General features: G+C 35.9%; 1 protein-coding gene across 3 annotated transcripts in view; it reads left to right on the top strand.

Annotated features, from left to right (window-relative positions):
- The window catches only part of begain (brain-enriched guanylate kinase-associated), a 42,126-nt gene extending 19,005 nt beyond the window's left edge, over positions 1 to 23,121 (top strand). For all 3 annotated transcript variants that reach the window (XM_028001277.1, XM_028001276.1, XM_028001275.1), the window contains 4 exons: positions 1,021 to 1,087; positions 11,298 to 11,405; positions 15,372 to 15,455; positions 18,376 to 23,121. In XM_028001277.1, the coding sequence (XP_027857078.1) occupies positions 1,021 to 1,087; positions 11,298 to 11,405; positions 15,372 to 15,455; positions 18,376 to 19,908 (1,792 nt within the window). In that variant the 3' untranslated portion in view covers positions 19,909 to 23,121. The remainder of the gene's footprint in view (positions 1 to 1,020; positions 1,088 to 11,297; positions 11,406 to 15,371; positions 15,456 to 18,375) is intronic.
- The last annotated feature ends 619 nt before the right edge of the window (positions 23,122 to 23,740 follow it).

Genomic DNA, 23,740 nt, shown 5'->3' with positions numbered 1-23,740 from the left:
GCTGCACAAAAAGCAGAAAACAAAAACTTTTACTTTTTACTCACTTAAATGTGGTTGTAACTGATAGATGTGGGCAGAAAGAATCTCCTGTAGCTGTCTGTGTTACAGCAGATCAACAAAAGCCTCTGATTTGTAGCATTCAAATCTCATAAAGCCAAAATTTGGGTTGAGTATCTTGAACCTTTGCACAATCATCTCCAGAGGTTTAAAACAGTCCCCGTTATACTATATGGTTGATGTGTTTCCATTGACACAATTTGAAATTATGAAAATAAACGTTGTTAATGAAAACACGCAAATTTAGAAAAAAATGTTTTTGCGCTTTATGAAATCAAAATTTCGCAAAATGGAAACAGTTCCACACAATTCATGTGATCAACAACCAGATGTTACTACTGGTGGAAACGCCAAAAAAGACAGCAGGAAGTAGTTGGAGGATTATGGCGCAGCGTGTTTTTTAATGACTTAAACTTATTCACATGTAAATTTAATTGTGATTCTCTTTTAATGGAATCGCTGAAGTTGCAAAATTGTGTTTTTCATTTTTGACAATAGTGGAAAATCAACAAAATTTTCTAACATTTGTAATAGAAGTCCAGAAATCTGGTGATCACATTTTTACTCACTGGTTCTGATCTGTCATCAGCTGTTTAGAAGCTAAAAATACAATTTTTTTTCCAAGTCTGTGAATGCACCATACCCATCAAGTTGCACTAATGACACTTTTTTCCAGTGGAAAAACCCTCAAAGTTAGATATTTTCTATATCAGTGGAAGAACAGAAAATAAAAAAGCTGTTAAAAGCTCCATAGACAGGGACAGTTCAATATTCCACACAGAAAGTTGCGTAAAATGTACTTACCTTTCTTTTGTTGGGAGAAAATTTCAAAATTTGAGATTCCAAATCACCCAAAAAATCTCTTAGGGAAAGATGATTATCATTATTATATACACAATTCTTTTTATGAATGTTTTAGTTCATATTTTTCTTGTTCTTTATTGTTTTCTTTGGTATTTTTAGGATCCAAAGTAGTTACTCATCTCTTCAGAGGATCAACCAGGATTTAGAGGACAAGATGTGCAGGACGGTAGGAAAACCTGATATTTTATAACATAAATCTCACCTTATTTTACTTTAAAAACATTTCTGTCAGGAGGTGCAATCAAAGTCTATTGATTATATATTTAATAGATTGGTTTTGACTTTCCCTTCTTGTCCAGCTTCTCGGTTTTTACATAAAAACATTTCATTGTTGCTTTTTAATGCCTTTATTCTCTTACAGTTTTTATATCTGAAATGTTCCACTTCATAAATAACATGCATTATTTTGATATAATGTGCTGAATTTTATTCAGATAGAATATAAACAGAAATTTGTAAACACAAATGCATTGGAAATTCATGTGTTTTCTTAAGAAAATACATCAATATTAAACCATTGTGAATGTGCGTTGTGTTGTTTTTCTGGTATTTTCAGGGGGAAAAAAGTATTTTAGTATAATTTTGAAAGGCATATCAAACATATCCATCTACTTTGGGCTGGAATTACTACAGTCAAAAACATGAAATTGTCCAGTTACCAGGAAACCAGGAAAGTGTTAGTTTCTGTTTTTCACCTCTGAGGTTACAGTTGCCTTGGTTTCATGATTTTTACGCTCACAGATTTAGCATATCTGCAGCTACATCACCACATTTTGTCTCTAAACTGTGTGAAAATCCCAGTAAATCATCAGTTTGTAATGATTCACATTTAGACGCCCAACTCTGCCATGTGATTGGCTGATTTTCTGTTTGTAATAAAAACCACATGAGTGCATAAAGTGGACAATAAAGCTGCAAGCAGCGACGACAAAAGGCCATGGATGTCATGTCTTTAATGGAGCTGCCACTGGTTTTGATTAAAATACACAAATTTGAGTTGTTATAATTAATTGTTATTGTTAGGCGACTTTGACCTCATGTCACATCAAGACTTTACTAGACAAATTTAAAGGGACAGCGCAATATTTTGGGTTTTGACTGGTTCAAGATCAAGTAATTTTTTTAAAAATTGGGACAATATGTATTAATGAGCATTTACACATACTCTAATCTTACTCTATTTAAGTTATTGTGCAGAAATTTGGGGCAATAATTACAAACTAGAACAAAAAAGAGCAATAGGTTTGTAGAAGTTGCTAACTGCTGGTCTAAGCGAACATAATTGGGAATTAGAACATTTTTATCTAATTTTCAGGGTGTTTTGGTTCGAATGGGGACCAAAATTGCAACATTTGTAACATTTTCAGCTGCTGCAGTTCGCTTTCACACTGAGTCAAACCAACCAAATCAATTGAAAAAGCTCTTCCCCTCCTCGACTGTGGGGGCGCTGCACCAAAAACTACTGAAGAAGACATGATTGCAACTTCCTTCTTTACAAAATGTGAACAAAAATTTAGTAATTTCAGATTTTAGTGGTTGTAGGATTTCTCTTTTGGCTTTGGTAAAAAAAAAAGAAACAACCTGCAAGTCATTTCACAGCCAAAACACAAAATCTTACCAAGTAATTTTAGTCTAGTTTCTAGTGTAAATATCTTACTACACTTGAAATAAGACAAAACCAACTTAGTAACTTGTCAGCAAAATACAGGAGCTTGTTTTGAGCAAAATTCCTTAATATTAATAAAGGTTTTGTCTTATTTCAGATATACTAAGATATTTGCAGTAGAAACTAGACCAGAATTACTTGGTAAGAGTTTGTGTTTTTGCAGTGTTCTCCCGCTACCAGTAGTTCATTATCTCTGGGAGGAAAACTGGAGAAAATCTGGAGAAAATCCGTGTATGCATATGGAGAAAATGTGAGCTCCACAAATAAAAGCCTCAACTAAGATTTGTTTAAACTGACAACTTTTGTTGCTAAATCCACAGAGGTGGGCAGTGTACCCAAACTTTGGACTCAAGTCAGAGCAGAACTACTTCAACTTATTTTTACTCAAGTAAAAAAAATAGCCAAGAAATTACTCAATTAAGTGTAAAAAAGTATTTGGTAAAACTTCTACTCAAGTGCTGAGTAACAGATCTAATTATCAATCATTTAATATTACACTATCAGACATGCCAAAATATAAATTTAAGTGGAATTTTTGGTACTCTAAGTGTGAGAGACACCAAATTTATTAGTTTATTGATTTGTTTATTTATTTTACTGTTTATGTGTATTATAGTTCACAGGTACCCCACCCAATTTATTTGTTTATTATAATGAGTTCATTCTTCATTGTAATTTGTTCATTCCTTCAGGACTTGGTTTTGTGTCTGTCTCCTACCTTATTCTTTGCTACTCATATTTCCTATATGTCATTGAATGTGACTTTTATGCGTGTTCCTTGAACGTGCCTTTTTGCCACTGAGTGTGACAGGCTGAGATTTTGTGTTAAAGTAAATAAAACCTTTTTTATTTCTCTTCACAAAGACACTTCCGGATGTCATCTGTGCCTGATCACAGCAACATAAGGACGAAAATGACAATAATTCATATAAATATTTAAAAAATAACATTTTTCAAATCAACAAAAAAACTGCAGGTGTGTGTCTGGTGAATTTTTGATAAAAACATGTTTGTTTTTCATTCAGTGGGTAGAAAATCCAGACATTTTACTTAAGTAAAAGTAAAAAGTAAGCAGAAAACCTTTTTGAACTGTTACTCAGGTAATTGAGTAAATGTAACCCGTTACTAGCCCTGTAGCTCCCATAACTCTTACTCATCTTTAATTCATTAAGAAAGCAAACACTCATGTTTGTATGAAGGTGCAACTTCACATTAAAAAATAATCAATCTCTCAGGTTTCAGATTTGCTCAGACGAGTAAAGAAAAATACTCTTACATTTGTCTGGCCCTGTATACTACGCTATTGTTCTCACCCTTTAATCGATAACCCTATTAAATCTTTTCATCTGCGACTCTTCATCTGCGACTGCTGAGGTAGAAAGAAAAATCTAATGAGGATCAATACAAGCACTTCACATTCTCACATAATACAGAGATTATAATAAATGATATACTCTAACAATAAATTAACATCGTAATAATAACAACTGCTCTCCGTTGCATCTAAGAGATTAGAAACCCGCTAAAATCAATTCAGCTCACCTGTTCAGCCGCACAAACAGACTCATCTCTCTCACAGCAATTACACGATCAAAGGTGGCTTCGTGAAATCGATGTGTGGAGTAATTGGTCTCAGCTGCTGTTAGGAAACTGTGAGAGTTAACAGTTCAGCTCTCTGATCTGTTAACTCTCTAATCTGAAGCAATTTTCAGCCGTTTTCCTCCCAGTTTTAAGCTACGGACTCCCTGCATGTTATTGTTTACGTCTGGAAATTTCGCGCATGCGTACCACGCTGTAGGGCAAAAAGGACGATTCTTTAAATTGAGATCCATTACATCCGCGCTGGCGCAGTAGAACCATTCCGGTAGCTAAATGAAACCTGGAGATGTATGTAATATTAATTTAGTCCAGTGCGCCACAGCAAAGGGAAAAATAACTTGTTAACAACTTGAATTTGTTTTGATGTCAGGTCTTTGTTCCTTTTATATTTTTAAGACAAAACTTTATATTATATATAAATTATCATTTTTATATGTTGTCTGTCTGATTACATATTTTTACAAGTGAAAATCAGATTTGGTAAAAGCCTTTTACCAAATCTACTCTTACTTGAACAATTTTTTGGCTTACTAGTTTATAGAAGCAAAAAAATAATTAATTTGACCAAACAAATGATCTTTGTTTATTTTTATAATTTTTTTTCTTTTACAATTTTTATTGCACTGAGACACAAACCTCCTGCACTGAAAACAGATTTAAAGTTTGAAAGTAACAATATGTCTTGCTGCTGCATACATACATGTTCGCAACTTTCTTTAAAACCAACTTAATTTAGTTAAAATTACACTTTTCTTATGAGTTTGGAGGAAATTGAAGCCTGTTTCGATTGTAATCGCTATAAAAAGTTGTAAAGCATGGCTGCAGAACAATAGGTTATAATCACAATCAGAACTTCAGTTCATTTAACACAAATGACGTAAACGTCTGCATTCATACAGATTAAAATTACACCTCTGTGCAGAGTTTGGAGAAATGTCAGAATAAAGTTGCTGTAAAAGAATCATCAGTCTGATTTACTGCTAAACATGGCAGATTTTTATGCTGGTTTTTCCTCTTTCTGCCTTAAATGCTAGGCAGGTTTTTTCAGCAAACGTTTGGCTGATGAGGAGCAAAGGGGAGCAATTCTCCCAGCGTCAGCAAACTTACTTTACATAAACAGCGCAGGGAGTCAAACGCTCCCACTGGGGAGGTTTGGAAATGTTTGGGATGAGCTGAATTAAGGGCATAAACAGGTAGCTAAAGATACAAAATATGTTGGAAAATGGTAAAAGCTTTAATATTTGCTAAAAGGAAGTGTGACAACCATCCTGATTAAGAAAGATAAAGTCAAAGCAACATAGAATAGTAATAGAAAATGAAAATACGTCTACTGACTTGTCCATTCACAATAAAAGAAAATGTGAAAGAACATATTTTTGATTTTTTTTGTTGTTGAGTATAGCTGTATTTCTGCTGACGATATTAAATTGCGCAATTTCACTGCAAAAAAATTTTTTTTTTATCAGATAGATGCAGCTATCCAGATGCGCTAGCACAGATCATCAGAACACTGGTCCAAATAACTAAACAGATTGTACAAAAAGAAATATAACGTGGAAAAAAACAGAAAATCTGACCAAGGAATTTTAATTGTAACATGTTGAGTCATATTCCAAGGGCACTGCGTCGCTTCCTAGCAACCCCAGCTGAGCCCGGAATGTTACCTAGCAACCCAAGAGGTGCTCCAGCACGTTTGGTCAGCTGCTATTTTTCACTGTTTTGCTTTGTTGTTGACTTACTATTCAAAAGCCAGCATCAAAAAAAGTATTTTTGGTCTATTGCAAATATTTTAGCACACTTGAGGTGTAGCGTCGAATAACTTACAAATAACTCTTCAGCTTGTTTTAAGTAAATAATTCCTTAAAATTGCTGAAAAAGTACTTGCTAAATTAAAGTGTAATAAGACAGTTAGAAATCAGACTAAGAATACTAAGATTTCCTGTTTTGCAGTGCATTTCTTGGAAGCTGAGTCCAATCAAAAGTTTTTTCAGTAAAATTCGACTCTACATAAATGTGATATTACACGTTTTTCTCCCTCCTCCTCCATCTTGTCCGTTGACTCGAGCTTTTGTTCTCCTCGCTGCTGTTTGCAAATCTGGTTTCTCCAGGCCACTCCAGGGTATTGTTGGTGTTTTGATTTGAAAATCCTCTTTAACAAGGTCAGAAATCTGCTTTGTTCCTTTTTCCTCTAAAATAAGAGCGTGTTTAAAATGGAGTAGCAAGTTCTGCTCTCCTCTCTGAACCAGCTCGCTCTGTAATTGCCCCTCTTGGGACTCGGGCTTCATTTATTGCCCAGTGAGGAGGCAGAATCTGCTGCAGAATAAGTGAAACAATTGAAGGTATCTTAGAAAACAAACTTCTTCTTTTGGTTTTTTCCTGTTACGTCAACAAATCTGTCCAATCCGCCACTAAAACAAAGTTCTTCAAGTTGGTTACATAAAGATTTTAATCTACTAAGTTTCAAAGTAATTGCAAGAAGTTACAATCAAAAGAATAAAGCGAGGCTTTGGTTCGTTAAAGCGCCATGTGGTGACTAAACAAATCCCTTTTCACTCACTGGGTCAATTGCTTGTCCAGAATTGCATATTTGTTTTCCTAGATTGTGTCGTCTTTCATGTTTGAAGCCAGTTGATAAGGATGTTTTGGTGATGACATGTTGCAGGAAGAGATATTTAAACAAACCCCCACCCATCACACAATACAGTACTAGATAATATTAAGAATTTTAAGCCTGCTAAGACTGTCCTTTGTTCCTTTCTGAAGCCAGCATGCTGTTTCTCTGGGATTATACAGTAGGATCGCCACATTTTCAATAAGATATATTCAAATATATACTTAAAGGTGCAGTTTTATGTATTTTTCAGGCACATAAATCCATTTTGTAGCACATTTAAGTAACTATATTACCTTCAAATATGACTGTAATTGGGCCTCTGTCTTTTCAAGAAGCTCCTGCTCTTTCTGAAACTCCGCCTTCAGGAAGTCATCACAACATGGCTCCTCTATTAACCCTCTATTAACTGTGGTGAAGCATATGTGGTTCTGTGAGGTTGTTTTATTTTCCAAACATTTAAAAACAAAAATCAGTAAACTCTACCTGAAAACTAAAAATTAGTCATCGTTTGGGGTTTTTGCAGGATAATGATCTAAAAAAATAACCAAACCAACAAAGAAACGGCTCAACAAACATAAAACCAACCGTCTTCCACAGAAATCTCAGTCCCCAGACTGACATGTAATAGAAAAGCTTTGCAGTAATTTGTTTTTTGTTTATTTCTAACATGAACTTTCTTGGCATTTCAGGCATTCCATACAGAGAAGCTGGTTCCCTACATGTGCCAGCGCAGATTTGCACCACAAAAAATATATCATAAATCATAAATCCTAACTTGATTGACTTTATTAAGTCAAGACTGGATCCATCGTTAAGTAGGCGGCCCACATTGATGTAATAATAACCTGCGTTTGTCTGACCTTCAAGTTTGACCTTCAGCCGCTGGGATTATTTCTGTCTCCCTTCAAATCACCTTTGCTGTGATGGGAAGACAAGAAAGAATAAGCCAGGATGCAGAATTTTGAAGGATTTAGGGATTATGCAGGTAGGAGCCTAATCTAATATGAAATGTCAAGAAAACAAAGAGCCATTTATGTAGATTCTCATTCATCCAGGGGACGCACTGCAAAAAATACAAAATCTTATCAAGTATTTTTAATCTAGAATCTAGTGTAAATGTATTAGTACACTTCAAATAAGACATAGCTAACTTTTTAAGATGATGGGAGCTTGTTTTAAGTCAATAATTCCTTAATATTGAGGAAAAACAGCAAAGAAACTAAAATCAAGCAAATAAAATAGTCTGATATTTAATGTAGATCCAGATTTTTAAAGGGATTTTTAAGACGGCGTATTAGAGCCTTTGTAGATTAAAAAAAAGACTAGATTTCCACCAGTAACTCAGAAACTCTGTGATTAATCTAAGAAATTGTCTAAAAATACTCTGAAAGAAAATTTTTGACATTTGAAATTAAAAAATGTTCACTAAATTTATATTAGTCTAAAAATGTGATTTTATTTCTGCCAAATTTCCTTGTTTTTTCTAGAAAATGTCTGAGATTACTCTGAACATTTCTGGTTTTTTACTGTAATTTACTATCACTAAATTTTGTGACTAATCTCAGAAATTTTCTAGAAAACGTGAAAATTTTGCAAAAAACATTTTTCGACTTTTGAAATTCAGAGATATTTACGTTTTTGTAGAAAATGTCTGATAATAATCTAAAAATGTATTTATTTTTCTACCAAATTTTCTTTTTTTCTCAAGATAATTTCTGAGATTTCTTTCAAAATGTCAGTTTTTGGGGGGGGGATATTTACTACTTATTACTACCTTAATTTTGCATGTTTGCTGTATCGTGACGTCTAGTTTTCAGGTTCTTTTGGCTTCAATTGAATAAATTTATTTTCAGTAATAAGAACAGGATTTGGGTCGTTTGTTTCAAAAAGCTTCCTGTACTTAAACAAACTTAATAAAAAATAAAAGTTGATCTGGGAGCTGCAGAGTTGGTTTTTCAGTAAAAGTCTCTTCATTTTACCTTTTGTTAAAACTTGGTTATAAAAACATGGATACTTTGTGTTTTATTTTTTCCTGTGTAAGAAAATTACACAGTTTTTACCCTGATTACAAATTAAAAGTCTCCATCTGCATCTAATTGGGCCAAAATTTGTTTCATCTCTGAATTACAGTTAGCCACTCTTTCGGGTTTAATCCGTCCAAATCCTCTGAATCATAGTTTAGCTCAATGAAACGGCTGCAGATGAAGCTGTGAGGATCAGTGGGGCACAAAGAAACGGTTGGCATCAAACCGCCACAATTAGCAGCTAAACAGACATTTCCCTCAGCAGCAGGTGGAAACCAAACACACATCAGGATGCTAATGCTAATGCTAACGTTTCAATGACTTAATGCTAAATAAGCTACCAGATGCTAGCAGGTTGTTTGCAACTAGAAACAACACTAAAAGTGGGTAGAAAAAAATTTTACTTAAGTAGAACTACTTCAACATATTTTTACTCAAGTAAAAGTAAAACGTTGCCAAGAAATTACTAAAGAATAAAAAAGTATTTGATAAAAAAAATCTACTCCAGTAACTGATCAATTTATCAATCATTTAATATTTAAAAACTGCATAATCAGATGGAATTTAAGTGGAAATTTTGGTATGTTAAGGACCAAAATGGCAATATATTTTTTTAAAAAGTAACGAAAAATAATAAAATGTTTCTAAATCAATAAAAAACGTATGAAACTTTTAACAAAAACTGCAGGTGTGTGACTGTGTCTGGTGGAGCTTTGGTTTAAACATGTTTGTTTTTCATTCAGTGGGTAGAAAATCCAGAAGTTTTACTTAAGTAAGAGTAGAAATACTTTAGAATTACTCAAGTAAAAGTAAGAAGTACAAAACTGATCTACAAGTAGGTTTTCAGCAAGAAATAGGAGATGTCAGTAAATAAAACCTTAAAATCAATGAAAAAGTATTAGTTATGAGTGAAATAATCTGCAAGACATTTTAACTTATAATATGAGAAAAAACTGGCAGATTATTTCACTTATAACTAGAACTTTTTCCTCAATTTTAATTACATTTTTTCCATTTTTTGTTTTACGTGCAACAAGCTCCTATATCTTACTAAAAGTTACTTGTAAGTTAGTTTTGTCTTATAGTTTATTTATAGCAAATTATTAAACACTTAATCAAACCAAACTGAAATCTTTACTGGGAATCAAGCTGTTAATGTGTAAATAATGATTTTTATAATAAAATGTACCAAAACGCTAAAACTTTAGAAAAGAAAAACACTTTATTTCAGTGATTTTCAGGTGCAAAATAAAGAGCAAATAATTGCGACGATCCGTTTTTGGAGATTGCTGCCATTAATCTCTGCTGTCACTCAAATGCTCTCCAATAGTAATGGCTGAAAACCCAGTAAGTGTTTCATTTGTCATTTTGTCTTCCTGGTTTTATTTTGCCTGCTCCCGCTGCGTCTTGTTCTCGTTCTCCCAGAGTAATTGATACGATATGAGCTCTGCCAAATGTAATCTTCTCTTAATTAAGTTGTGCTGGAAACGTCACTTTCAGACACTTTCTTGTTCTCATTTTCTTTTGCTTCTTATCGTTTTTAACGTGACTTTGGCGTCATTGTTTTCATTATCTCAACTCTTTCCTTTAACTCTTTCCAACTTTCACCTATAATCTACTCCAGGGTTGTCCAAAGTGTGGTCTGAGGGCCTTTTGTGGCCCTCTGACTGATTGTGTACGGCCCCCAACTGCAACTCAACGATGATACAAATTTGGCCCGTTGATGCAGATGGAGACTTTTAATTTGTAATCAGGGTAAAAATTATTACCAGCATAATTTTTTTTACAAAGGAAAATGTAAAGTACAACAAAAACTATTTGTGTTTTTGTAACCAAGAGACTTTGATTTTCAGTAAAATCAGGAAATTTCTGCCAAAAATGACAGAAATGTTGAGAGTAATCTCAGACATTTTCTTAAAAAAAAAAAGGAAATTTGACAGACAAAAAATATAAGTTCTAGATTAATATAAGAAATTTTCTACAAAAAAGCGTGAAAATTTCCGAATTTAAAGTTACAATTTTTTTAAAAGAACATTTTTAAGAAAATTTCGGACTTTTTGACATTAGCTTCTTTTTTGGTCAACATTTACCCTAAAGCAGATACGTAAAAATCGCTTTCAAGTTTTGGATCATTAATAAATATATTTCTTTTCGACATGCGTCTCCTGCAATAAGTGTTTTATTTGTTATTTTCTCTCCCTTTTTTACATGACATAAGCTAGCCTCTGCTACGTGTAATCTTCTTTTAATTAAGACGTGCTGAAACGTCACTTTCAGATTGAAGTTACACTTTTGTTTTTCTTGCCCTCTTATCGTTTTTAACATGACTTCGCTGTCGTTGTTTTCATTTTCTCAACACTTTCCTTTAAATCTTCCCAACTTTCATCTACAAACTGCTGACTCATTCCTGTTTTTTTCTGCTTTTGTCTCCAATTTCTCCTGTGCTTCGGCCGTCCTTTCTCTGGCGCTGCAGTCTCAGCACTATGAGGAGGAAAAGCGAGCGCTCAGCCGGGAAATCATTGTTCTCAACAATCACCTGATGGAGGCAAAGATCACCATCAACAAACTCAGAGAGGACAATGTGAGTAAGCGCCTCCCAGGAACTGATTTCCTCAGATTTGAGTTTTCTGAATGAAACATTTTCCACAAATTAAAAACCCACCCAAAGCATTTTTTTGGGAGGGGACAGATCTGCGTTTTCTTTGCTTGGTCAGTGATTTTTTTGGAAGCAGAAATGACAACTCTTCAAAAATCTGCTTCCTCCCTCTAACTATTGATGCTTCAAGTCGTCGCCACTGTATTTCTGCAGCATCCTGGATATTTGCGCTTCAAGGTGCCACAGCAGATAGAGGAATTAACTCTAAGCCACTGGGTGTTTTATAGTGATTATACAGAAATCAATGAGCTTCCTCGGGGTGGGGAGAAGTCGGAGTCTGATTCTCAGCTCAAGGGCACATGGCAATCTAGTGCCTCGCTTTCTTTGAAGTGATTTTACTGGCTTTCTGTGTGCAGCCTCTAAGTTCGGTTGGGTCTTTTTTCCTTCCTCTTTCTCCTCTATGGCCCTTATTAGCACTTCTGAGGTACATAGCACTTTGCCAATTCCCCTCGATCCATCTGAGCCAGCAGTTAGGCAGACATTTCCTCCAGAGAGAGAGTGCCGAGAGAGGGAGACGTGCAATGCTTTGACTCCTCGTAGATTGCTTCTGGTTTATTTTTTGTCAAACTTGATGCTTTAAATGGGACCGTTTTTTGTGAAATTCACATTTTTGATGTTTTTATTCTTCCATTTGGGTCTTAACTGCTTCTAAAAAACATACTAAGTGTTCAATAAAATCACCAGATTAGCTAATGGCTTTTTGGTGTTTGGAAAACGAGCAGTTTCACAAACCTCCCGATTGGAAAGTCATGCTTTGCTGTTACCTAGCAACCAAACTGGAGCTTCAACACGATTGGTCGGCTGGTTTTAAGGCTCTACACTTCAAAAACACAAAATCTCACAAAGCATTTTTGGTCTAGTTTCTAGTGCAAATATTTGAAATAAGACAACTAACTTATAAGTAACTTTTCAACAAGATATAGGAGCTTGACTTGAGTAAATATTTCCTTAATATTGATGAAAAAGTTGTAGTTTCACTCGTAGATGATTTCACTTAAAACAAGGGAAATTGTTTTGCTATAAGTGAAATAATCTGCCAATGGAATAACAAGGCAGTTTTGCGAAATAAACTGATTTCAATACTCCTGAAAAACCTCCGTATCCTAGTGGAAGAATACAATTTAGGAGCTTTACTAAACTCCTATATCTTGTTGAAAAGTTACTTATGAGTTAGTTTTGTCTTATTTCAAATATTTGCAATAGAAATGATATCAAAGTTACTTTGTAAGACTTTGTGTTTTTGCAGTGTATGCGCTGCAGCCTGGTTAATATTGTTGCTGTGGTTGTTTTCTTATCTACTAGCAGCAGGAAAGCAGCACAAAAAAAGACAGGAATAGTTCCTGGATTTTTATATCCTCAAATGCAAACAAATACTCCTTTAAAAGGAACTTATTTTGCAAATTTCACATTTTTCAATTTTTTATTTATTTATTTTTTACATCCATTAGGTCTCTGCTGCTTCTAAAAGCAACCAAAGTGCTTAAAAAAAACACAACCAACTGTTTTTTGGTGTCTGGAAAATTAGCTGTTTAAGAAACCTCTGGAATGTAACGTCAAAAATCAGCAGGCAATGCCCGTTACCTAGCAACCCCAGCTAAGCCCAAACTGTTACCTAGCAACCCAAGCAGATCTCCAGGACGTTTGGTCAGCTGGCTTTACCGCTGTACAATGGCTGCTGGAAAAGACAAGTGTTTTTGTTATTGACTCGCCATCCACAAGTCACTTGCTACATTCTTGTTGGTTGTGCAGGAGGCTCCACTTCTGCTTTTCAAAGACACATGGTTGTAAAATTGTGCATCTGTTTGGATGAGTGTAAATGTTGAGTTGGTGAATCAGTAAATTTAAACTATTATTCCAACTATCATTGACTTTAAATGACTTTAATGCTGATAATCCAACAACTGACACAGATTACTGGAATAAAACCGTTATAATTCAAGATAATTTATCTATTTATAGAAAGAATCAACACGTAAGATGGAACTGTTTAAGGATTGTGAAGAAAAAAATCCCCGCTTACATTAATTAAGCAATGCAAAATGTAACATCTGGTTCATGCAAATGTTTGTTTAAAAAATGTAAAGTTTGCTTTTGAATAGCGGCTGGTTGGTAAATATGGTCAGAGCTGGTCTGAAACCAAAGCACACAGTGTTACAAGAACTGACCTTTTTAAAACGAACAGACCCACCAGGACAGAAAAAAAGCTGTGAAAAAGCGCACGCATGAACAAAGGCAGAGGAAACCACATAAACCTTCATTATCGGTTGGGAAATATTAATTAAAAACCCCCAAAAAATCTAGATTTCATGAGACGGAGTGCAGAAGGAGGAATAGTTTTCTCTTGCTCTCTGTTCTGGAGGGTGCAGATAAGTGAAAGTGCTGCTTTAAATGCTTTAACAAGATTAGCAAAGTCTGCTCTGCATAGATAGGAGACGTTCATATTAAAAACTGGTGATCGTTTTAACAGCCTGCAAACCGCTAATGTCAGACGAGCTAAAAAATATGACAGCATAACAATAAATCCACTACTTTCAGCTGGATTTTATTTTATTTTTCAGAAATGAAAGAACTAGTTTAGTCGTTTAGTGTTGGCTTTAACGTACATAATGAATATTTAAATGTTTTAAAGTCTGGGTGATTCCAGCAGCTTAATGCTGGTCTGTTTTATTCATTCCCAAACCAAATTAAATGTGTTTGAGTCACTTTTCAGCTCCCTGCTGTTGGTTTTAAGTGAAATGATCCCTCAGCATGATGCTGCCACCACCACACTGCAAAAACACTAAATCCTACCAATTACCTTTGGTCTAGTTTCTAATGCAAATATCTCAGTACACTTAAAATAAAACTAAACTAACTTACAAGTAACTTTTCAGCAAGATATTGGAGCTTGTTTTACATTAACATTGTACTAGTTCCAATGGCAGATTATTTTCTTATAATAAGACATTTTTACTTTGTTATAAATTAAATAATCTGCCAATACAACCAGACATTTTTCATCAATATTAAGGAATTATTTACTTAAAAAGAAAAGTTACTTTTGAGTTAGGTTGTCTTATTTCAAGTGTGTAAAATATTTGCACTAGAAACTCAATCAAAAATATTTGGTAAGATTTTGTATTTTTGCAGTGTACGTTGTACCAGTCTTATTATGGCTGTTGGGTTGAAAGGAGCAACAAACTAAAAATAATTATTTGGATTTTGAAATGCAGAGCAGCATTAAAGTGCCATATTATTTGAACAGTTTGAAAATGACAGCAGCTGAGAAACAACAGCAGTAAACAAGTTTGATGTTTTATATTTCCCCAACTGAGGCAGCAACAGCAAGAGATTAACCATTATTTATGTAACAACTATAAAAACAACATGTTCTTTGGTTTTCCATGTTTAATAACATTAAGTTTGTATTATTTAATGTTATTTATTTATGTTTTTGTTGCTGAAACTACTAGTAAGAAAAGCAGATTTAGAAAAAATAACATTCCAGTTTTGAAGATTGGAGACAACGGAAAAAAAAAACTGAATTCTGACTTTAGTCTCAAATTTCTGATTAAAGTCAGAACTCTGCAAGACTGATTTTATTTGCAATTATTTACAAATCCCTTTTCTATAGAAATCAGACTAAAATATGGCAATATTTATCTTATTATTGAGCAAAACATCTTTATACGTTTTTTGCAGAAGAAAATATGATGAAGGTATGTAAACTTGCACTGATAAAGAAGAAGTTATTTTGTAGATTTCTAATCATTCAATGCTTGTTACCATGGCTATCTAAGCCAATTTGCTTTCCAGAACTTGAACATGTGTGCTAATATTCAGATTTCCATCAGAAAGTGTTGAAAAACTTCATGAGAATCAGTATTTTCAGTGATCTTTTGTCTCTTACAGGACCTGTACAGGAAAGACTGCAACCTGGCCGCCCAGCTGCTGCAGTGCTCCAAGTCTCACTACAGAGCTCACAAGTCATCTGAGGTGAGCAAATATGCATCAAAACAAGGCAGGAGGACTTTAACGTGAACTCTGAAAAACTTCTAAAACATACAAAATGTTCTCCATGTTGATTAGCAGCTTCTAATTGGTGCGCGAATCAGTCTGGAGTTGTTTCTGTGATAAAGAGAGAGCTGCTGTGCCAAATTGAAACCTTGATGAGTGGACTTCACAAAGAGATGGAGCAACGGCGCTCTTGGCCTCTTCAGTCAGACTGATGGAGGTTTGCTGTCTGAAGAGGTGTCTGCATAATGAATCACCAAATAAAGGGCTGTTTACAGACAGCAGCTGATGAGCAGGACATTAAAACAGAAGCAAAGAGGAAGGCTGAAAACTGTCTGGCTTTGCATGCAACACGATTTGACTGTTTATGCAACATAAAATACATTAGAAAGGAATTTCAATTTCTAGTTTCTCATGCAAACATCTTAGTACAGCTGAAATGAGACAAAACTAATTCATAAGTTCAAAAAGATTTGGGGTGGTTTTAAGTCAACCAGATTATTTCACTTATTTCATGTTAAAAGTGAGATAATCTGTTTTTGTTCATATTAAAGAATTATTTTCTAAAAACAAGCTTTTATATCTTGCTGAAAAGTTACTTGTAGGTTAGTTTTGTTTGGTAGCTACATCTACTGAATTACTTGAGTAGCTTTAAAAAAAAAAATACTTTAAGGGGTATTTTCATGGAAGAGATCCAAAATAAATAAAACAGAAACACCAAATAAAATAAATTATGAAGTCTCTGTAAACAAAATTGTCCTTCAAAGAAAGAGCTAGTTGAGACCAAAACTCCAGACTGAAGAGTTTTATAATCCAGTTTTTGGCAGAAAGAGAGGAAACGATAAATCGTGCAAATGGAAATTATTGAGCTTGTTTTAATTTATTGTGCGATTAATTGATTTATTGCTTATTGCAACAGATTTAACCAACACAAATTAGTACACAAGTGTGAAGTGGAAGAGAAATTACACACTGTTAGGCGTTTGTCCTCAACCTCCCTGGATCAAAACCTTTTGGATCCATGTTTTTCTGCAGTTATAACTGCAAACTTTTGGAGTTCATCTCATCTATAGACTGAAATGTTTGCCTACTTGTCTTTACAAAAGTCTCTCAATCTCGATGTAAATGATCTGTAAACATAAAACTTTCCAGATCCTTAATCCAATGACCCACTTTTTACCTCTGTGTCTGATCTCTGGTTGTTGACATGGAAAGATCCAGATTTTCAGTGGAACTAATGACGTATCAATTTTCTTTAAAAATAACAAAATGGATCAATCAGTTTATGGTTTCCTGTTCCATACCGGTTGGAATAACAGTGCAATACTTTGTGATTGTTAATTAAGATGTGCTTTAGATAGGACACAATGCTGAGTTAGCTCACTTGCAGAGCAAACTCCACATTATCATGCGCTGCTTGTTCACCTACTTTCCATCTCTGCTCCCTGTGGGAGAGTCAATAGCTACTAAAAATAGCTCCAACTTTAAAAATGCAGCTTATTTCATGCAAGCAAAAGCATCTATTTCTTAACAAAGCCAAAAAAGACAGTTTTTTTAAAAACCCAGCTAGAGACTTAGACCACCAGTTTAATTTAAATATGACTTGGTCCCTGAAGAACCGATATCTGAGGTTTTTTTGATCGTACACAGAAGAAAGAGACACTGAGAAAATACAAAGGAGGGGGAGTGAGGGTGTCTCGGTTGAGAAGGCAACGAAGCTACAGAGAAAAGATGAAAGGATAAAAAAGAGGGGAAGAAGAAAGAGGTTGGTGTGGCAGCAAACGTTTCTGATCAATTTATTGGCTCCAAAGAACCAGTAGTTTTTTTCTAATAAGCACAAACTGAGAGAGAAAAAGAAAGTTTGAAGAAACAATTTAAAAAGTCTTGGCCTGTTAGGCAGAACTACTTTTTAATTGAAACATTGCTAGATGTGTTTCCATTAACACAAATTGCGCAAATTGGAGTTACAAAAATAAATTTGCTTAATGAAGACACTGTAATTTTGAAAAAAAAGTCAAGACGGAAAGAAGTTGCAGGAGGATGATTTAAAAACAAATCTTATTGCATGAACAAACTGTGCAGGGAGGGGCGGGGCAACGGGAGGGACCTTCTTGGTTGGGCGAGGAACCCGTAAGAACTGCCTGAAGTTCTAGTTTTGATTGTGTTCCTTATATTTTTTTTACATATTTGTTGAAACTCTCACTATATTGTGACAGTTTGGTACAAGACAAATTATCTGTGAAAAATTAAAGTTCCTCTACCTTCACCCAGTACTCCCAGTGCTGACTAGAAATGAGCCCAGAGGCAGGTCTTATAGCGATGTCAATCACAATCTTGTACGGCGCTGCCCACTTTTCCCCATCAACAGAGCCTGTTGTGAATGCTCATGCTAGTTAGCGTAGCCACCGATGACAGGATATAAACTGTTTTCCTGTACGAGTAGGTTGTTTCTCCGCCATAGCACATTTAGCAGCATGTACATGAGATTGAGTGACAGCACTGAGACGCTCCTCCTGGTACTGATTGGTTGTTTTTGGTCGGGAACGGTGTATTTCTTTAATGGTAATAATAGCACATGGAGCAGGTGGAGGAGATCGATATTTTCACAGATGATCTGACTCAAACTGTCATGACATGGTGACATGTAAAAAAACATATTCTTTATAAAACTTTAATGGAAACACTGCAATTGTGAATTTGTGTTTTTTCAACGTTAGTGGAATATCAACAAAGTTTTTCGCATATTTTTAATGAGAACGCAGCTAATAACAAAACAAGTACAAGAAAAAAGTGAAGATACAAGTTTGTGGAAAAGACGACAAACCTCAGGAGTTACAACTAGATCAAAACACTGAATCTAAATTTTAAACCCAAATTTCTTTGGCTTCTCTTCCTTCCTTAGCTGCCGCTGGACTTCCAGGAACGCATCAGCTCCTACATGGAGAAACATAGCCGAGGTAGAGGAGCCACCATAGCAATGTGTCACCCTAACTACCCTAAAGAAGTGCCCACAGCCGTAATTGCCAAGGTCCTGGAAAAGCCTGAACCTGGAAGAGATTCCCCTGTAACATGCCCCACAAGCTCCCACATTCAGGATGGAGACTTTCTAATAGGAACAGGAAGCAACGATCACCTGAACCGCCGCATTTCGTACAAGACATCGGACCTGTACTGCAGCGACACGGCCCTGTATTGTCCTGAGCGATGGCAAGACACAGAACGCAGGCAAAGCGTTGACCTCCATGGCACTGCCCTGCTTCAGCTGCACGCCCAGACCTCCTTAGAGAGCAACCCAGATGATGATTCTTTCCAGTCCGGCAGCTTCTCCCACCATGACCCCCCAGCGTCTTTCCACCACCATGATGAATTTGGCACTGGCAGCTTTCCGGCCTCGAGTTCATACTCCAGCTTCAGCCTTGCATCGGATGAGAAGGGAGCAGTTAGCGGTGGCTGTGGGCGCACTGCCAGCAGCACCTTATCCTCGTCCCACCAGGGTCTTTACATAGATTGGCGAGATGGTGGCAGCGGGGACTATGAGCGCAAGAGCTTGTCTTCGTATGACAAAGAAGTTCCCGGGTTCTCCAAGTCACACAGCATTCAGCATATGGTGACCACTAGGAGTCCCCAGAAGGATACGTCACCGTCGTACACAAGGACAGCTTCGTGCTTCAGTGAACCATACCACTCGAGCTCCCCTCGCCTCGCCTCATCCCACAGCATGGGGTCTACAACTGGACTGGGCCAGGCTGAAGGTGGAGCTTTGGATAGCCGAAATGATGTACCTGAGGATGACTTGAGTGTCCGCTGGAAACAGCTCAGCGTGGAGGACATCCACACTTTCTCGTCTTATCGCAACATTGCAGGGCGGATCTCGCCATACAGCTTCTCTGAGCGACAGTTTGCAATGGGCCCTTCCAGTAAACTCAAAGAGTCTCTCTACAGCAGTTTCCAAGAAGGAGATGACGTCTTCCACAGCCACGTGCTTGACCAGTGTTTTTCTATGGGCTCCCTTTCACCCAGCCACAATCCGAAACCCAAGGAGCATCGCAAGTCAGAGAAAACCTCTGGGCTGTACCGAGCCAAGAATGACAGTCAAGACTCCGAGGGAAGTCTGTTCCTCTCAGGAAGCTCTAAAGACAAGGAAAGCAGTGGGGCCGCAACAACTGCGAACAGTGCAAAGAAGGACTACATAAACCTGAGCGTGGACAGTTCGGCCGAGTCCTTACACCACAGCTCACTGGAAGCCTCGAGTCTTCAGCACTACCCGGCGCCGAGGCCAACGATCCGTCCTCGCCCGAGTTCCAGTTCCGCTCTCAGCGTAGGCCCCGCGCTCCCGAAGAAGACTTCTCCAAGGTACCAAAAATTTGGGAGCACAGGATTGACGAGGAAGGACAGCTTGACCAAGGCACAGCTCTACGGTACGCTCTTGAACTGAGTGTGGAAGAGAGGCTTCAGTTTATGCATGCCAATGACGATGAGTCCATACTGTACTGCACTGTATGTCTCCCCTAAAGCAAACACATTCGTGTGATAAGGTGTTAAGCTGTTGTCCCTTTTTGTATCTTAGCCAAGGCACGCTTCATGCAGTCTCTAACATGTTTTCTATTGTGCATCTTGATACACTGTAGCAACCAGATATACCAGCTGTAAAGAAAGTTTTATTCGTAATTTCTTTTCCAGGAATGGCCACCACTATGCTGCTAGCACAGTGAGGAGCTAAACACCAACTCCCTTTTAAAGGGCCTATATTACCAACAATATCATCAAAAACTCTCATTTAAAACACTAAAACTGGCACAAATCAGAGAGGAACTCTAACTTCTGCTTCCTTGATGTGCAGAGGCATGCGTCTGCATGCTATAATTGTGCAAGACTCACTTTTCTCCACATAATTAATGTTTTGCTGGGGAGAGGTTACCTACACCGCAGTAGTAACGCTTTCAAAACGACACTGTCTGTCATGCTACTTGAGGTCTTTGAGTTTTTAAGATAATACTGCACATATGGAAGACAAAATACTTGTAAACAACCAAACAGCAGCTTCAGACACTCTCCTCCCTCCTTCATTTGGCTCAGACATGAAGAAAAGTACAAACAGAAAGAAAGTGATCTGCAGACATCAGCAGATGTTTTGTAATGAAAAATGACACAAAATTGATTTTAAAAGAAAGTATTTTCTTACCTGAGTAACATTATGCTCACAAACAACACACAGTCGTTTGTGAGCATAATGTGTCAGAAACTGATCTGATTGGTCAGTGGTTGTTTTCCAACAGAGGAGACTGTTTTAAATGGTGAGAAGCAGTCCATTGATTTATTTATGTTTCATACTTTATGCCTTTTATGATGATAATGGACAACGTGTGTTATGCAGTGTCTTATTTAATCATGTTAGCAAGAGATCTATGGTGTGTTGTACACTGTGCTGACTGTAAGCTGTTAAAAATCTTTATTTTGTCATAAACAAATAATGCATGTTTCATTAAACAAAAAGAAAAGCTGAATTAGTTTGCACAGGCACATTATCAGAAAGTACAATAAGTATTTTTTTTAAGTCTGCTTTATTTGGCATTTAATTTTTATACATAAAAAAACATTTATTCTCCTTCAGGCTACATTTAAAACTTGAATACTGGGATAATTAATTAATTGTCTTATATGTAAATAAATAGATGATAGGATAAAAATAAAGTTAAAAATGCACTAGTGGAACAATTTATCGATTCATTAGAAATAACTGTAACTGGAAACAAGAAGTTTAGGTACACTGAAGAAAAAATATTTTTTAATCACAATATGACATTAAGTCAGGCTAAAGTGTTCCTGTTATGTGTCAGAAATATACGAGAATTTCTAAAATAATAGATTTTTCTTCAAATTTAGAAGTTTACTTATGTTTCCTAGAACAGTGGAAAGCACACTTCTGTTAATTTGCTAAAAGCAGAGCTAATTTTTTGTTCAGCTCTTTAGCATGTTTGCTAACTCTGAAGACATTTAGCGCACTTAGCTTTCCCTACATGGATTTAATTTAATTTATAAAGTGCTAATTTGTTGTAACACATGTAACATGCATTGAGTTTAGCACTTTAGCATTAGCATCTGCTAAATACTTTTAGCATTCATGGATCTTGTATTTATGATTAGCACTTTAGAGTTAGCGCATCTAACTTCTTCATTAGCAGTACAACAGTCCTGGAATTTAGGAAACAATAAATGATTTTTGATATTCTGTTAAGACCTAAAACAGGGAAAGTTTAGTCTGACTTGAAGCCAGAAAGTGAGAATAAAATGGTTTCGTTATGCAGTGTGTAGTAATTTTTGCTGTTAGTTGCAAACAAAACAAGTAATAGCACAGTAGGAGTATAAATATAAGCTGCAGGAGTCTGATTTTATACAGCTGGAGTTTTTAATATTTTTATATCAAAATTAAATGTTGAATTTGGTGGCTGTACGGCACAGTAGGTAAACCAGGACACTTTGCCTTAACCTCTTTCACTAGACAAGCAGAATGGTTTCCTACACAGACTCCAATATGCTGTGTACATACTGTGTAACTGAGCTTCTGTCTCTGTGTGTAAACAACATCTTTCCTGCATTTCTTCTTCCTGTCTGCAAGAACACAAGGTGGATTTTTCAAGGATCAAACCTGTTTCAAACAGAAGACGTGTTTATCTGAAATATTTCTTCTGTGCTGGTATGACATCCAACGCTGTAGCCCACTGTAAGCCAAAGTAAAAGTGCAGCTACATTAACATTTCAGCCGATTCCTGTACTGATAGTTTCGCCCAGATTTTTCCTGTCAAATCAGTAAACAGAGGAGGTGAAAAAAGAACAGGTTGGGTCTTCAACCGTAGAGTCACTGTGTTGCTTTAAACCAGCATGCCCAGTTAAGCTAAACACTGTGAGAAAAAAACAATAGATGCAGTATAAACATAAACAGATAGGCATGTTGTCCTGTTGATAGGTGCAAAAAAAGTAAAATAAATAAGAAGAAGCTAAATATAATATGGTTTATTTAAAAAGAAGAGCTGTAGGCGGATTCTTTTGCTGTTCAGTTTCATACTAAAGTTTGCAAAATGATAAGGGTGCAACATCAGTTTTCTTTCTGCGTTGATGTAAGGAACGCCGACGGACGCGTTGCTACTAACATGCACTCAGCTTCGCCCTTGATTTGCGATGGACGGATTTTATTTTGGATGCCTCTACCTCCTTAATTCACAAAGATCTGAGAACTGATTCAAACCATCAGAGATGTTTTAAAGATTTTGTACGACTCTGAAACACAGAAATCCTTCCAAACTAGAGTGATATATAAATAGCAAGATGGTGGAAAATATGAATGACTGCACAGAGGGGATGATATTTTTGTTGACACAATGTACAAAAGCAGATATTACATATATATAATAACTGTTACACCTATATGACTATTTTTATCTAGTTTTAGTTGATGTTATATTTATTGAGCATTTTGATCCTGAGTGATGATAAGACTGAAGCGGTTCTGTTCTGTCCGACCTCCAGCCCGGTTCTGGGACCTGCAGGCCCATCGTCTAAATGTCAACATGTCTGTCTGTCTGATGCATGGTTATATATATTTTCTGTATGTTTATTTACTTAATAAAGATGAGTGTTTGGAAAAAGGTAATTATTTCACATGGTTTATCCTTTAATGTAGATTTCCATTACAAGAAAAAGTTAATACCCCCCCCCAAAAAAAAAAAAATCAGTAACTGTAGTTTACTGTGTGAAAACAGAATGTGAGATGAAAATAATTAGTTTGAGGAGGAAAAGGTCTCTTTATCTTTTATTTTACAAAAAACACGGAAAACGCATGAGATTAAGTTAGACCAATGATCTGCATCCATTTTACAACATACAAATTATTTTAGGAGGTAGTAATTCACAGTAGACTTAAATACGCCAACAATCGTTCTGTAGGTTGTTCTATGATGGTGAATTCATGCCATCATCGGCAGAAAAAAATAATAAGAGGAGTAAATTTATGCCAAAAACACTGGAAATTTCAGATGATTCTCAGAACGTTTCTAGAAAAACTTGGACATATTTGGCTTTTTAAAGCCAAATAATTCTTTAACTTGTGGAGCTCAGAAATATTCTTGTTTTTTATTAATCTTTTTAGCAATTTTTTTACTTTTTAAACTTAGAAATTTCTAATTTGCTTCAAAATAATTTCTTAGATTAATCTCAAAATCTCTGAGTTTTTTTCTCACAAATGTTTGGCTTTTGGAGCTCAAAAATGTCCT

The sequence above is a fragment of the Xiphophorus couchianus genome, chromosome 19, assembly GCF_001444195.1.
Source record: "Xiphophorus couchianus chromosome 19, X_couchianus-1.0, whole genome shotgun sequence".
Lineage (NCBI taxonomy): Eukaryota > Metazoa > Chordata > Actinopteri > Cyprinodontiformes > Poeciliidae > Xiphophorus > Xiphophorus couchianus.
This window is presented reverse-complemented; position numbering and strand designations above follow the sequence as displayed.